The sequence below is a fragment of the Tachyglossus aculeatus genome, chromosome 22, assembly GCF_015852505.1.
Source record: "Tachyglossus aculeatus isolate mTacAcu1 chromosome 22, mTacAcu1.pri, whole genome shotgun sequence".
Lineage (NCBI taxonomy): Eukaryota > Metazoa > Chordata > Mammalia > Monotremata > Tachyglossidae > Tachyglossus > Tachyglossus aculeatus.
Window position 1 is genome coordinate 32,680,722 of NC_052087.1, and position 14,565 is coordinate 32,695,286.

Sequence of the window (14,565 nt, forward strand, 5' to 3'; positions counted from 1 at the left end):
GGGTTCAAATCCCGGCTCCACCAATTGTCAGGTGTGTGACTTTGGGCAAGTCACTTTACTTCTCTGGACCTCAGTTACCTCATCTGTAAAATAGGGATTAAGACTGTGAGCCCCCCGTGGGACAACCCGATCACCTCATAACCTCCCCAGTGCTTAGAACAGTGCTTTGCACATAGAAAGTGCTTAATAAATGCCATTATTATTATTATTATTATTATTATCATCCACAGCTAGCCCTAACCCTAACTTTAGTTACCCCTAAACCTGATTCCTACCCCAGGGCAATAGGGAAACTCTCCTGGGGCAAAGTTGGGAGGTAAGGAACCCCTGTTGACAGAACCCCTTCCCAAAAGACAGAACCCGCGGGAGGGTCACCAAGAGAGGGTATTCTGAACCAACACCATCCCCTCTCTGTGGGCCTCAGTTTCCAACTCAGACCACTGGGAAGGACGAGTCTAACCCCTTCTCCCTTCTCGGGGCTCACGGATCATTGAAACGGCCCCGGTTGCTGGTTGGAAAGGGGGAACCGAGATATAGAAGCAGCATGGCTCAGTGGAAAAAGCACAGGCTTGGGAATCAGAGGTTGTGGGTTCTAATTCCGGCTCTGCCACTTGTCAGCTGTTTGACTTTGGGCAAGTCACTTCACTTCTCTGTGCCTCAGTTACCTCATCCGGAAAATGGGGATCAAGACTGTGAGCCCCAAGTGGGACAACCTAATAAACTTGTATCTACACCAGTGCTTAGAACAGTGCTTGGCACATAGTAAGCACTTAACAAATACCATCATCATTATTATTGTTATTAATCCCGGCTCCGCCACTGATCAGCCGTGTGACTTTAGGCAGTCACTTCAATCAATCAATCAATCAATCGTACTTATTGAGCACTTACTGTGTGCAGAGCACTGTACTAAGTGCTTGGGAAGTACAAGCTGGCAACATATAGAGACAGTCCCTACCCAACATTGGGCTCACACTTCACTTCTCTGGGCCTCAGTTCCCTCATCTGGAAAATGGGGATCAAGACTGTGAGCCCCAAGTGGGACAACCTAATAACCTTGTATCTATCCCAGCACTTAGAATGGTGCTTGGCACATAGTAAGCACTTAACAAATACCAACATTATCATTATTATTATTATTATTATTATTATTATTATTATTATTATTATATTATTAGGGTTCCACACAGATGCTCTTTTCAGCAGAATGATGAAGTGGCCTAAGCCTAGGATTGGAAAATCAGGACTTCTGGGTCCTAGCCCTAGCCAGGACCCGGCCATATTGGGCCCCTAGGTGGATCCCCCTTTCCCTCCTCCAGACAGTAAGCTCTTTGTGGGTAGGGAGTTCATTCATTCAATCGTATTTATTGAGCGCTTATTGTATGCAGAGCACTGGACTAGGTGCTTGGAAAGTGCAATTCGGCAACAGAGACAATCCCTACCCAACAACGGGCTCACGGTCTAGAAGGGAGCATGTCTGTACACTGAACTACACTCTCAGGGTCGCACATGGAGAGTTTCCAGTCCTCTGCCAGTCATGACTACAGGAGGGAGAGTCAAGCCGAGGTCTACCCATTCCATTCCTAGCTTGGGCAGTGGCTAGCGAGTGGAAGGCCATCTGCCACAAGTCAAAATTCACCCGTGCTGGGCAGCAGCGGCCTGGGAGAGAGTCGAGGGCGGAGACTCAAGTTTACTGTGCGGAAGGAGGCAGTGGCAAGCCACTTCCATATTTTTACCAAGAAAACTCTCTGGATACGCTACCAGAAAGATTGCAGATGGAAGTGGGGTGTTCTGGGAGAGATGTGTCCATGGCGTCACTACGGGCCAGATACGACTCGACAGCATAAGACAAGAACAACAAGTGCTTAGTATAGTGCTCTGCACACAGTAAGTTCTCAATAAATACGACTAAGACTAACTTTTCTGTAACTCAGTGTACCTGGAAAGAGGAAAAAAAGGATGACCTCTCTCTCACTGTGGGCAGGGAACGTGTCTACCAACTCTGTTATACTGTACTCTCCTAAGTGCTTAGTAGATTGCTGTGCACACGGGTTGGATACGACTCGATAGCATAAGACAAGAACAACAAGTGCTTAGTATAGTGCTCTGCACACAGTAAGTTCTCAATAAATACGACTAACAGGCTAACTTCTTTGTAACTCAGTGTCTCTGGAAAGAGAAAAAGAGGATGATCTCTCTCTCATTGTGGGCAGGGAACATGTCTCCCAACTCTATGTTGTACTCTCCTAAGTGCTTAGTAGATTGCTGTGCACACGGGTCGGATACGACTCGATAGCATAAGACAAGAACAACAAGTGCTTAGTATAGTACTCTGCACACAGTAAGTTCTCAATAAATACGACTAACAGACTAACTTCTCTGTAACTCAGTGTCCCTGGAAAGAGAAAAAAAGGATGAGCTCTCTCTCCTTGTGGGCAGGGAACATGTCTACCAACTCTGTTATACTGTACTCTCCTAAGTGCTTAGTAGATTGCTGTGCACACGGGTTGGATACGACTCAATAGTATAGGACAAGAACAACAAGTGCTTAGTATAGTGCTCTGCACACAGTAAGTCCTCAATAAATACGACTAACAGACTAACTTCTCTGTAACTCAGTGTCCCTGGAAAGAGAAAAAAAGGATGAGCTCTCTCTCCTTGTGGGCAGGGAACGTGTCTACCAACTCTGTTATACTGTACTCTCCTAAGTGCTTAGTAGATTGCTGTGCACACAGTAAGCACTCAATAAATGCTATTGATTAATTGATTGATGCCTTGTTTCTTGCCGCCCCCCACCCCCCCCATCACCTCCCAGAGGCTGGAAAGATGATGATGGATATGCTTTTGTCTGACTTCTTTCTGCAGGGAGGAGTTGTGGGCATTAAAATTGGCTGGGTCTGTGACTTGGATAAATCCTGGGATCAGTGCATCCCCAAATATTCCTTCACCCGCCTGGACAGCGTTTCCGAGAAGAGCAGCGTTTCTCCTGGATACAACTTCAGGTAACTCCGGGATTACCTGTATGTCAGGGGCTTAGGTGGGTGGGTAAGAAAGACAGAGCGAGCCAGAGATACAATGACAGACAGAAAGAGAGAGATGAGATGAGATCTCACCTATCTTGCCACTGACCCCTCCTCCGGGATTTATTTTAATGTCCGTCTCCCCCTCTAGACTGTAAACTCCTTGTGGGCAAGGAACGTGTCTACCAACTCTTTTATGTTGTAATAATAATAATAATTCTGGTATTTGTAGTCTCCCAAAACGCCTAGTACAGTGCTCTGCACAGAACAAGCGCTTAGTACAGTGCTCTGCACACAGTAAACGCTCAATAAATACGATTGAATGAATGAATAAGCACTCAATAAATATGAATGATTGATAAAATGAGATTACACACTGAGAGTAAAGATTCCTGAGGCCTATTTTGGACTCTGTCAGGCAACTCACTGTGAAAGAAACAGAGTGGCCCGGTGGATAGAGCATGGGCCTGGGATTCAGGAGGATCTGGGTTCTAATCCCGGCTCCTCCACTTGTCTGTCTTGTGGCCTTGGGTGAGTCACTTAACTTCTCTGTGCCTCAGTTCCTTCGTCCGTAAAATGGGGATTAAGATCGGGAGCCTTAGCTGAGACAGAGACTATGTCCAATCTGATTATCTTGTATCTATCCCAGCAGCGTGGTTCAGGGGAGAGAGGCTGGGTTTTGGAGTCAGAGGTCATGGGTTCGAATCCCAGCTCCACCACTTGTCAGCTGGGTGACTATGGGCAAGTCACTTCACTTCTCTGTGACTCAGTTCCCTCATCTGTAAAATGGGGATGAAGACTGTGAGCCCCCCCGGTGGGACAAACTGATCACCTTGTAACCTCCCCAGCGCTTAGAACACTGCTTTGTGCACAGTAAGTGCTTAATAAATGCCATTATTATTATTACTATTATTTATTACTTAGAGCAGTGCTTGGCACATAGCGCTTATCAAATACTATTGTAATAATAATAATAATAATAATCCCTTTCCCAAGACACCAGTTTTCTCAGGCTCAGAATGGATGCTTCCTCTCTCAGGCACAGCAGCCTCCCCGGGGTCAGGCCAGTGCAAGAGGGAAGATGTGTAGAAGGATGTTTGGGCATTTAATAGAAGATGCTTACGGTACTCTAGGGGCTCAGAGAGGAACATCATTATTGCTGCCGTCGTTGCTGTTATCTGTATTGAACGGGGACAATTCCGCAAATGTCTAAAGCCTTTCTTCGGCCTTAGTGATTTCATCTTGCTCATATCTGAAGAGAGATCAGGAAATCGTTATTCCGTTTAGTACAGTGCAGTGTTTGCAGTAGGAAAACAGGCTCAGAGAGGTTAGGGCACTCGTCTTTGGCCACACAGACCTTTAGAGAACAAGCCAGATCGTCCGGCCAGCACCTCACTCTACTTGAAAAACCAATCAATGAGGAAAAGTATCGCGGCCTAGGGGTTCTGGAAATCAGAGGATCTGTGTTCTAATTCCGGCTCTGCCACTTGTCTGCTGTGTGACCTTGAGCAAGTCACGTCACTTCTCTGGAGCCACGCTGGAAGCAGCGTGGCTCAGTGGAAAGAGCACAGGCTTTGGAGTCAGAGGTCATGGGCTCAAATCCCGGCTAGGCCAATTGTCGCTGTGTGACTTTGAGCAAGTCACTTAACTTCTCTGTGCCTCAGTTACCTCATCTGTAAAATGGGGATTAAGACTGTGAGCCCCACGTTGGACAACCTGATCACCTTGTAACCTCCCGAGTGCTTAGAACAGTGCTTTGCACATAGTAAGTGCTTAATAACTGCCAGTATTATTATTATTATTATTCTCTGGGCCTCGGTTACTTCATCTGTAAAATGGGGATTAAAACTGGGGGGTCCTACATGGGACAGAGACTATGTCCAACCTGATTAACTTGTATCTACCCCAGCGCTTAGTACAGTGCCTCATACATAGTAAACGCTTTTAGACTGTGAGCCCACTGTTGGGTAGGGACTGTCTCTATATGTTGCCAATTTGTACTTCCCAAGCGCTTAGTACAGTGCTCTGCACATAGTAGCGCTCAATAAATACAATTGATGATGATAAATGCTTAACAAATACCATTAAAAATTGGTATTTATTGAGAGCTTACCATGTGTAGAGCACTGTACTCAGAAAAGTACAATACAACAGAGTTAGTTGAAATGTCCTCTGCCCACAAGGAGCTTGCTCCTATTTTTCTAAGCTGTAAAATCCTAAACCTTCTCAAACTGCGATTTTTAAAAGGCCTCTCGGAGCCCAGCCAGGCTGCTTCCCCCATCCTTCCTTCAATTTCACAGAGGAGGAACTCACCTTGTAACATGTGACCACGCTGTTGTACTTCCAATTATTCACTTAACTGTACTGTCCAGGTTTAAAGTCAGAGTTTTTCCGCAGAATCCTAAGCTTAAAATGAAAAAAACAAGCGTAGAATCGGCGGTTCGCAGCTCAATCCATCCCATCATGATAACTGTGACATTTGTTGAGCACTTACTATGTGTCAAGGACTGTACTAAGCACCGGGATAGATACTAGATAAGCAGAACCCACGCAGGACTCCCAGTCTAAGCAGGAGGGAGAACGGCTGTAGAATGACCATTTTGCTGATGAGGGAACTGAGGCACAGGGAAGTTAAATGACTTGTCCAAGGTCACGCAGCAAGTAAGGGGCAGAGCTGGGATTAGAATCCAGGTCCTCTGACCCCCGGGCCCAGGCTCTTTCCATTAGACTGCACGGCTTCTCACCTATCAGTGAATCATAGTTTGGGATGTTTACTGTATCCAGAGCACTTTACTGAGCACGTGGGAGAGTACAATAGAATTAGGAGACACGATCCTTGCTTACAGGAGGTAACAGTCTAGCGGGGGAGATAGACATTAATAAAATAAATGGCAGGTGGAAGAAAGCAATAGACTTCAGAGATATGTATGTACTTAAGTACTACCGGGGGAAGAGTCATATCCTGTTTCACATTTTGGCACTCGAGAGTGTTAGAAATGCCTTGGATCCTGTCTGTGGGTAATGAAGATGGCTCTTCCACAAAAAGAACATGGAATCTTGGATTTCTAATCCGGATTTGTGGGACTCAAGCTAGATGTGCTGTTAGTTCTTGGTGCACTAGGGGTTTCTGTGAATTCATTTCGAGTTGGAAACATACCCATAGCAGCTTTCACAGAGCTATGAAATTTGGCTCCCACTGTTTTCTTTTCAAAACGTCAGTTTGGCAGGTTCGAAGGCCAGCTAACGAAAAAAAAAAAAATTCTTCGCCGGCTTGGATCACTCTCTCTCCAACTTGGGCATCTCACCATCCAAATCGCAAATGTGTTCGAGCTGTTGAATTGGGAATTTCCATGAAATTGGTGGGGCCCAATTTTCTGGTGGAGTTGATGCAGGGTTATTTCCTGGGGGTTGTTTTTTCTTGTTTTGTTTTGTTTTATTTTTACCCCCAGTCACCATGTTATTCCGGACTTGATGTTTCTGTCAGATTTGACCTTCTCCTTTCTGTTGAATGAACTGGACAATAGCGTTGTGGCAGATTTGTTCTTGCAGGGACATATGAAACTAAAATTATGTTGGAAAACAAAGACACTTGTCTTTGGAAGGAATTGTTTGGGAGTTTCCCTCTGGTTTGCCTTTTGATTTGCAAATGGATCAAAGATCATAATCTAGGAGCGGACCGCCCAACACCACCCCATCTTCAGCAGCTTATGTGCACAATGGCCTGGTTGAGAAATTGCAGAATGGGAGCATTCTGGGGAAGGATAGGGGTTAGGATCAGGGTCAAAGTTGGGGTTGGGATTGAGGTTAGGGTTAGGGCTTTAGGTTAAAGTTAGGGTTTAGGTTAGGATTGGATTAAGGTCAGTTTAGGGCTACAGTTGAAGTTAGAGTTGGGTTTAGGTTGGGATGAGGGTCAGGGTTTGGGTTAGGATTAAGTTTAGGGTTACAGTTGAGGTTGAGTTAGGGTTAGGGTTTCAATTGTCAAACAGCATGGCCTAGGGGTTAGAGCATGGGTTCTAATCCCGCCTCCACCATTTGTCAGCTATGTGACCCTGGGCAAGTCACCTAACTTTTCAAGGCCTCCGTTACGTCATCTGTAAAATGGGGATTGAGACTGTGAGACATGGGACAGGGGCTGTGTCCAACCCGATTTGCTCGTATCCATCCCAGCGCTAGTACAGTGCCTGGCACATAGTAAGAGCTTAAAAAATACCACTATTATCATTATTATTATTAAGTTAGAGTTAGGGTTTAGGTTGGGATGAGGGTTAGGATTTGGGTTAGGGCTAAATTTAGGGTTCCAGCTGAGGTAAAGCTGAGGCTACAGCTGAGGTTAGAGAAGCAGCGTGGCTCAGTGGAAAGAGCCTGGGCTTTGGAGTCAGAGGTTGTGGGTTCAAATCCCGGCTCCCCCACTTGTCAGCTGTGTGACTTTGGGCAAGTCACTTAACTTCTGTCATCTGTAAAATGGGGATTAAGACTGTGAGCCCTCCACGGGACAACCTCATAAGCTTGTAACCTCCCCAGTGCTCAGAACAGTGCTTTGCACATAGTAAGTGCTTAATAAATGCTATCATTATTATTATTATTATTAAAGGTTAGCATTGCGGTTGGGATGAGGGGTAAGATTAGGGGTCTGTCCCCCCACTTCTAGACTGTAAACCCAGTGTGGGCAGGGATTATCTCTCTTTATTGCTGAATTGTACTTTCCAACCACTTAGTACAGTGCTCTGCACATAGCAAGTGCTCAATAAATTCGATCGAATAAATGAATGAATGGATGAACACTTTATTGAGAAAAAGGGGCAACCAAGTTGTCCCTTTCTCCCCCAGTACTGGGCAGATCACTCAACCATCCAACACCACTATCCTCACTCGCCTTCCTTCCCTGCACTAGGTTGTTACTGTGCTAAAAAGAGTCGTAGATGAGAAGAGGAGCAAGTCGGAGTCAGAGGAGGAGGAGAAGGAAGAGGAAGAGGAGGAATAGGAGGAGGAGGAGGAAGATGAGAAGGGGGAAAAGAGGAGAAGGCAGAGAAAGAAAAGGAATAGGAGGAGGAAGAAGAAGATGAGAAAGGGGGAGGAAGAGGAGGAGGAGGAGGAGAAGAAGCAGGAGGAGAAACAGGAGCAGAAGGGTTTTCCCCGTTGCCCACCATCCAAGGAGAACAGCAGGGAGTGAATTTTGACCCACAGTCAGTGCCTCCTAAATCCACTCGAAGACCCATTCCAGGCCTGGGACTCCAGGTAGAGCTGGTGCTATAATCACAGTTCAACAATCAGACATATGCAACTTTCCACATTCGAACACTGAATCTGGTGAGTCACGCTCATGTTTGCCTCTTGGTTGTTAGTTCATTCTTAAGTGTTCCCTGCACCCCAGGAGAAGGGTGGATGGGAAGAAAAAAAGATCTCCCACTCATCAATGTAGTCAGAACCAAATCCAGGACAACGAATCTCCTTCTATTTACTTCCTCCTTGATACCGGTCCTTCCTAAATAAACCTGTTCATTCCATCTGTACCCAGCTATGAGGTTGGCCATTTGTACTGAGCTTCCCGGTGTGCCCTTCATTTCTAGACTGTGAGCCCATTGTTGGGTAGGGACCGTCTCTATATGTTGCCAACTTGTACTTACCAAGCGCTTAGTACAGTGCTCTGCACGCAGTAAGCGCTCAATAAATACGATTGAATGAATGAATGTAAACTGAAAGGATACCTCAATCAAGCAAGCAAGCAATCAGTCGTATTTACTGAGCTCTCACTATGTGCAGAGCACTGTACTAAGCGCTCGGGAGAGCGCAATACAACAGCATTAGCGGACATGTTTCCTGCCTATAATGCGCTTAGAATCTAGAGGGGGAGACAGACATTAACATGAATAAATACATGACTTACAGAATGTAATTTTAAGTTCATTCATTCATCCAATCGTATTTACTGAGCGCTTACTTATGTTGGCAAGTGCTGCGGGGGTGGGGTGAACATCATTTGCTCCTAAAAGTAGCTCATCCTTCCCTTATTCTCAAAACTGGTGCTGAAAGCAAGGAGGGCAGAGGAAGCATTTTAAAGACAGGGTTAAACAAAGCTCAGATCATGGGAATCCATTGCTGAGGCCAGAGCAGTGTGTTATGTGCTATCAAGAAAGGAGGGGCTCGATACGAGAAAACACTTTGCAAGGAAGAAGAGACAGGGAGGCAGAAGAGAAAACAACGCCGGGCACTGCAGACATTAAACCCAGCAATACAACAGGTGCAGCTTTTTTGTTTGCATCTTGTGACCTGGACGGTTTGGCCTTTCCAGCCTTTCACATACTGATGGGTGAGTTTCACCGTCAGCGGTCTCTTTGACTACGAAGGCCGACTCCGTATCGTCTCAAAATTTATGGGTGGCGAGTGATTGTAGACACAAGTAAAGGGAAATGTACTGAATGCAGAACTAATTGCTTGTCATTTGTCTTTAGTGACTTCAACTTGGTCTGTTCTCATCTAACGATCGTCAAATCTTAAATTTCTGCATGTACACCCAAATCCCTCAGGAACCGTTAAAGCAGTCAGAAATGACTCCCCATATAGTTGATCTTCAGTTCACTTTCCTCTCAAATGAAGTTTTCTCCTAGAATTTTTCTGCCAGCCAGAGAAACTCGCCTGATAAATGTAGATGGCTCATCTTCAGCAAAATTCATGCAGTTTTTTTCTTGTCAAAATTAGCTCCGTTCTCTTTTTCCCGAATGCTTTGACCTTGGTGATTAGTTTCAATACATATTTCATGGACTCCTTCGTGAGTTACAAAGAGCAAAAATATTTCTCTAATGGGTGGCATTTTTCTTGTTTGATTAATAGAGTTGAGGAAATGTGGAGGAGATCTGAAGTTCTGACACCTTGAATTAACACGTTTCCCATTCTAGCCTCTTTTAGCTTTAAAATCTGACTATCAAGATCAGTAATGAATATTAACATTTATTAAGTGCATACAGAGTGCAAAATAGTACACGGAACACTGGAAAGAACCCAGTGATATAAATCCTTGAGGGTAGTGACTGTCTCTGCAGCTGTATTGGGCTCTCCCAAGTGTTTAGTACAGTGCTCAGCACACAGTAAGTGTTCAAAATGAACCCTGATTGGTTTCAGACATAGCTCCTTCCCCTCAAGGGGCTTACCATCTATCTAAGTGGCGGGGGGCAGGGGGGAATAGATACTCAAAGAGAGAGGGGAAAAAAGAAGTCAGACTACATTAAACAAATTAGTACAGTGCTCCGCTCATAGTAAGTGTTCAAAAAAAACCCTGATTGGTTTCAGACATAGCTCCTTCCCCTCAAGGGGCTCACCATCTATCTAAAGGGGAAGAAATAGACACTCAAAGAGAGAGGGGAAAAAAGAATTCATTAAACAGATCAAGACCCAAAACAGTAAAAAAAATAGCAGTTTGTTACTGATGGCAAGGGAGAGTCCTAAGCTGAGTCAAACCAATCAATCAGTGGTATTTATCAAATGCTTATTCTGGATGGAACACTGTATTAAGCACTTGGGAGAGTACAGTAGAATTAGAAGACAGAGTCCTTGCCCTCCAGGAGTTTACCGTCTAGCAGGGGAGACGGACTTTAAAATAAGTTACAGGTAGCTGGAAGAAGCAGAGTTTGAAGATCCGTATCTAAATCCTGTGGGGGTGGAGATGAGGTGAATAGCTAGGTGCTTTGGGGGTGCTCAATCAATCAATCAATCAATCGTATTTATTGAGTGCTTACTGTGTGCAGAGCACTGTACTAAGCGCTTGGGAAGTACAAGTTGGCAACATATAGAGACAGTCCCTACCCAACAGTGGGCTCAATAATAATAATGATGACATTTATTAAGTGCTTACTATGTGCAAAGCACTGTTCTAACTGCTGGGGAGGTTACAAGGCGATCAGGTTGTCCCACGGGGGGTTCTCAGTCTTAATCCCCATTTTACAGATGAGGTAACTGAGGCACAGAGAAGTTAAGTGACTTGCCCAAACTCACACAGCTGACAATTGGTGGAGCCGGGATTTGAACCCCTGACTTCTGATTCCAAAGCCCGGGCTCTTTCCACTGAGCCATGCTGCTTCTCCACGGATGGAAAGGAGATGGGGAGGCAGAGGTGGGGCAACGAAGAAGTGGGAGGAAGGGGCTAAGTATGGAGGAGGAAGGAGATGGGGGAGAAGTGGGTGGAAGAAAGAGGCAGGGGAGGTGTGGAGGAGATTCATTCATTCATTCAATCGTATTTATTGAGTGCTTACTGTGTGCGGAGCACTGTACTAAGCGCTTAGATGGACACAGTTGAAGAGGGAATAGGGAGAGGGAGATGAGAGGTTAGTCAGGGGAGGAGATGTGATTCCAGCAGGGACTTTTGAAGATGGGGAAAGTCCTGTTCTGCGAGGTGTGAAGATGGAGGAAGTTCAGACAGGAGGGAGGATGTGAGCAAGAGGGAGAGGGAGACGAGATCGACATTCAGTGAGGAGGTTGGGGTTAGAAGAGCTTGTGGCTGCATCATACCTTCCAAGAGCTTAGTCCAGTGCTCCGCACACAGTGAGCGCTCAATAAATATGATTGAATGAATGAACGAAAGTGCGCAAGATGAATCGTGGTGGAGAGGAAAGAGGAGAAATGGGATCGGGGAATGAAAAAGACCTTTAAAACCTCAACATTCCCAATGTTCTAAAGACTCTATGGGGTTTCTCCACTCCTGCAAGAGGTGGGATTAGTTCCTTTGGTGGGGGTGTAGGGGGAGAGAGGGAGAGAGTGGACACATGATGGCCACCCCAGTCAGCAGACTGCCCCTCCAAGGTCTCAGAGTGAGGTGGGATGGGGTTAACAGAAGCAACCGGTCCGTGGGGCTGGTGGAGTCGGGCCGGGCCGGGCTGGGACATCCCCAGGGACGTCCGTCGGCAGTCTCCCAGGCTGGCTAAATGGGTGGCGAGCGTGGCGGCCCAGAGGAGGCCCCTCCCATCCCGTCCTTGGCAGGAGTCGGTGCCGACTCGCATTCTCCTCCAGTCACAGCTTGGCCCGGCTCACAGCAGCCGTCGCCGAGCTTTCCCAACACAGCTGGAGCGTTTTCACAGACACCGGCTTAATGGGCCCACCAACCCGCCTAGGCGTCGAGGGGAACAGAGCTGTTAGAGCGGTCCCCCCTTCCCTGGCCACTCCCCAGGATCCCCTCCCAGCCTCCCACAGCTCCCACATCCTAGCCCAGGCTGTTTTCTGATGCTCAGAAACGCTGCTCTCTTTCCAGAAAAGCTACTGGTTTCCTCCTTTTTGCTCTTCCCGGCAGAAATATAAGGCAGAATGGAGAGTGAGATGAAAGGCAGCGGGGTGGGGGGGTGGGCGGGAATGCCAGGGCTAGGAAAACTAATGTCACCCTTCCTCGACTGGGCGTGACCTTAGGTAAGCCACTTCCCTTAGTTCTTACTACAGTGTCTGGCACATAGTAAGCCCTTAACAAATACTATTCTATCATTCAATAGTATTTATTGAGTGCTTACTGTGTGCAGAGCACTGTACAAAGTGCTTGGGAAGTACAAGTTGGTGACATATAGAGGTGGTCCCTACCCAACAATGGGGTCACAGTCTAGAAGGGGGATTATTATTATGATTCCCTGCCCCTGAAGGTCACAGCTTCTACCAGGTGTGAATGTGGGGGATACCAAGGAGGGAAGGGTCCTAGCAAGCCCTGCCTTCATTACGTTTCAACCCGTGGAGACCACTCCATCCGTTAGGTAAATCAGCCCAGAGCCTAAAAGAGATTTGGCTGAGCCCCAAATAATAATAATAATAATAATGATAATAATAATAATAATAATAATAATAATAATAGCATTTATTAAGCACCTACTATGTGCAAGGCACTGTTCTAAGCACTGGGGGAATACAAGGTGATCAGGTTATCCCACGTGGGGCTCACAGTCTTAATCCCCATTTTACAGATGAAGTAACTGAGGCCCAGAGAAGTGAAGTGACTTGCCCAAAGTCACACAGCTGACAAATGGCAGAGCTGGGATTTGAACCCATGACCTCTGACTCCAAAGCCCGGGCTCTTTCCACCGAGCTACACTGCTTCCCCAAAGAAAGTGGGCGGTAGGCAAAGGAGAATTTTAATTAGAAATGAGCAAATCTAGACTGCATCCTTCCTCAGGACATTCTTCCTGCCGCTTGTCTGCTACAGTCCTGGTAAGTAGGGGCAGGAGCTGAGATGCCCAGCCCTTTATATCGGTGAGGAAACAAGGAACTGGTGATCCATTTGAATTTATTGTTGCTGCTGTGGGCTTTAAGGCACTCAATCGGCCCTCTTTCTGCTACTTATCCTCCCTCCTCTCCCACTACACCCCAGCTCGCACGCTTCAAACCTCTCAAGCCCAACTATTCACTGAACCTCATTCTTGTCTCACTGCTGACCTCTTTTTCACCCCCTCTCTCCTGCCTGGATTTCCCTCCCCCTTCAAGAGCCCGGGCTTTGGAGTCAGAGGTCATGGGTTCAAATCCCGGCTCCGTGAGTTGTCAGCTGTGTGACTTTGGCAAGTCACTTCACTTCTCTGGGCCTCAGTTACCTCATCTGTAAAATGGGGATGAAGACTGTGAGCCCTTTGTGGGACAACCTGATCACCTTGTAACCCCCAGTGCTTAGAACCGTGCTTTGCACATAGTAAGTGCTTAATAAATGCCATCATTATTATTATTCTTATTATTATCTCCCAGGCCCTTCTGAAATCCATGCCTGGTTAATCTTTTCTCCCTGCTCTACTTCCCATTCATTCATGCAGTCATTCAGTCAGTCAGTCATATTTATTGAGCGCTTACAGTGTGCGGAGCACTGTACTAAGCATTTGGGAGAGTGCAATAGAACAATAAACAGACACATTCCCTGGCCACCATGAGCTTACAGTCTAGAAGGGGAGACAGACATTAATATAAATAAATCAATTACAGATATGTGCACAAGTGCTGGGATGGGAGATGCATGATGATGGTATCTGTTAAGTGCTTACTCTGTGCCAAGCGCGGTTTTAAAGTGGCAAGTCGGGGTGAGGCAGAAGGGAGTGGGAGAAGGGGAAAGGAGGGCTTAGTCTGAGAAGGCCTCTTGGAGGAGGTGAGCCTTCAATAAAGCTTTGAAGGAGGGGAAAGTAATTGACTGTCAGATTTGAGGAGGGAGGGCATTCCAGGCATGCTACCTCAGCACTTCTCCATCATCTAAGTACTCAGTCTCACCACTCCACCCCCAAAAATATCTTTAAACTCTGCTGCTCCCTGCCATACCTGTGATTTATTTTAGTGTCTGTCTCCCTCGCTACACTGTAAACTCCTTGAGGGCCAGTAAGTTCCTTGTAGGCAAGGATCGTGACTACCAACTCTGTTTGAGCATGCTCTCCTAAGGGCTTAGTACAGTATGTAGTAAGTGCTCAATAAATACCAGTGACTGATTTGTCTTACGCTGTCGAGTCGTCTCCGACCCATAGCGACGCCACGGACACATCTCTCCCAGAACGTCCCACCTCCATCTGCAATCGTTCTGGTAGTGTTTCCATCGGGTTTTCTTGGTAAAAATCCA

The 14,565-nt window shown here is 46.3% G+C and overlaps 1 protein-coding gene across 1 annotated transcript in view; it reads left to right on the plus strand.

Moving 5' to 3' along the window:
- Positions 1 to 14,565, plus strand: part of P2RX3 (purinergic receptor P2X 3) — a 42,633-nt gene that overhangs the window by 18,280 nt on the left and 9,788 nt on the right. The window contains exon 8 of the mRNA XM_038764846.1: positions 2,866 to 3,002. Within this exon, the coding sequence (XP_038620774.1) occupies positions 2,866 to 3,002 (137 nt within the window). The remainder of the gene's footprint in view (positions 1 to 2,865; positions 3,003 to 14,565) is intronic.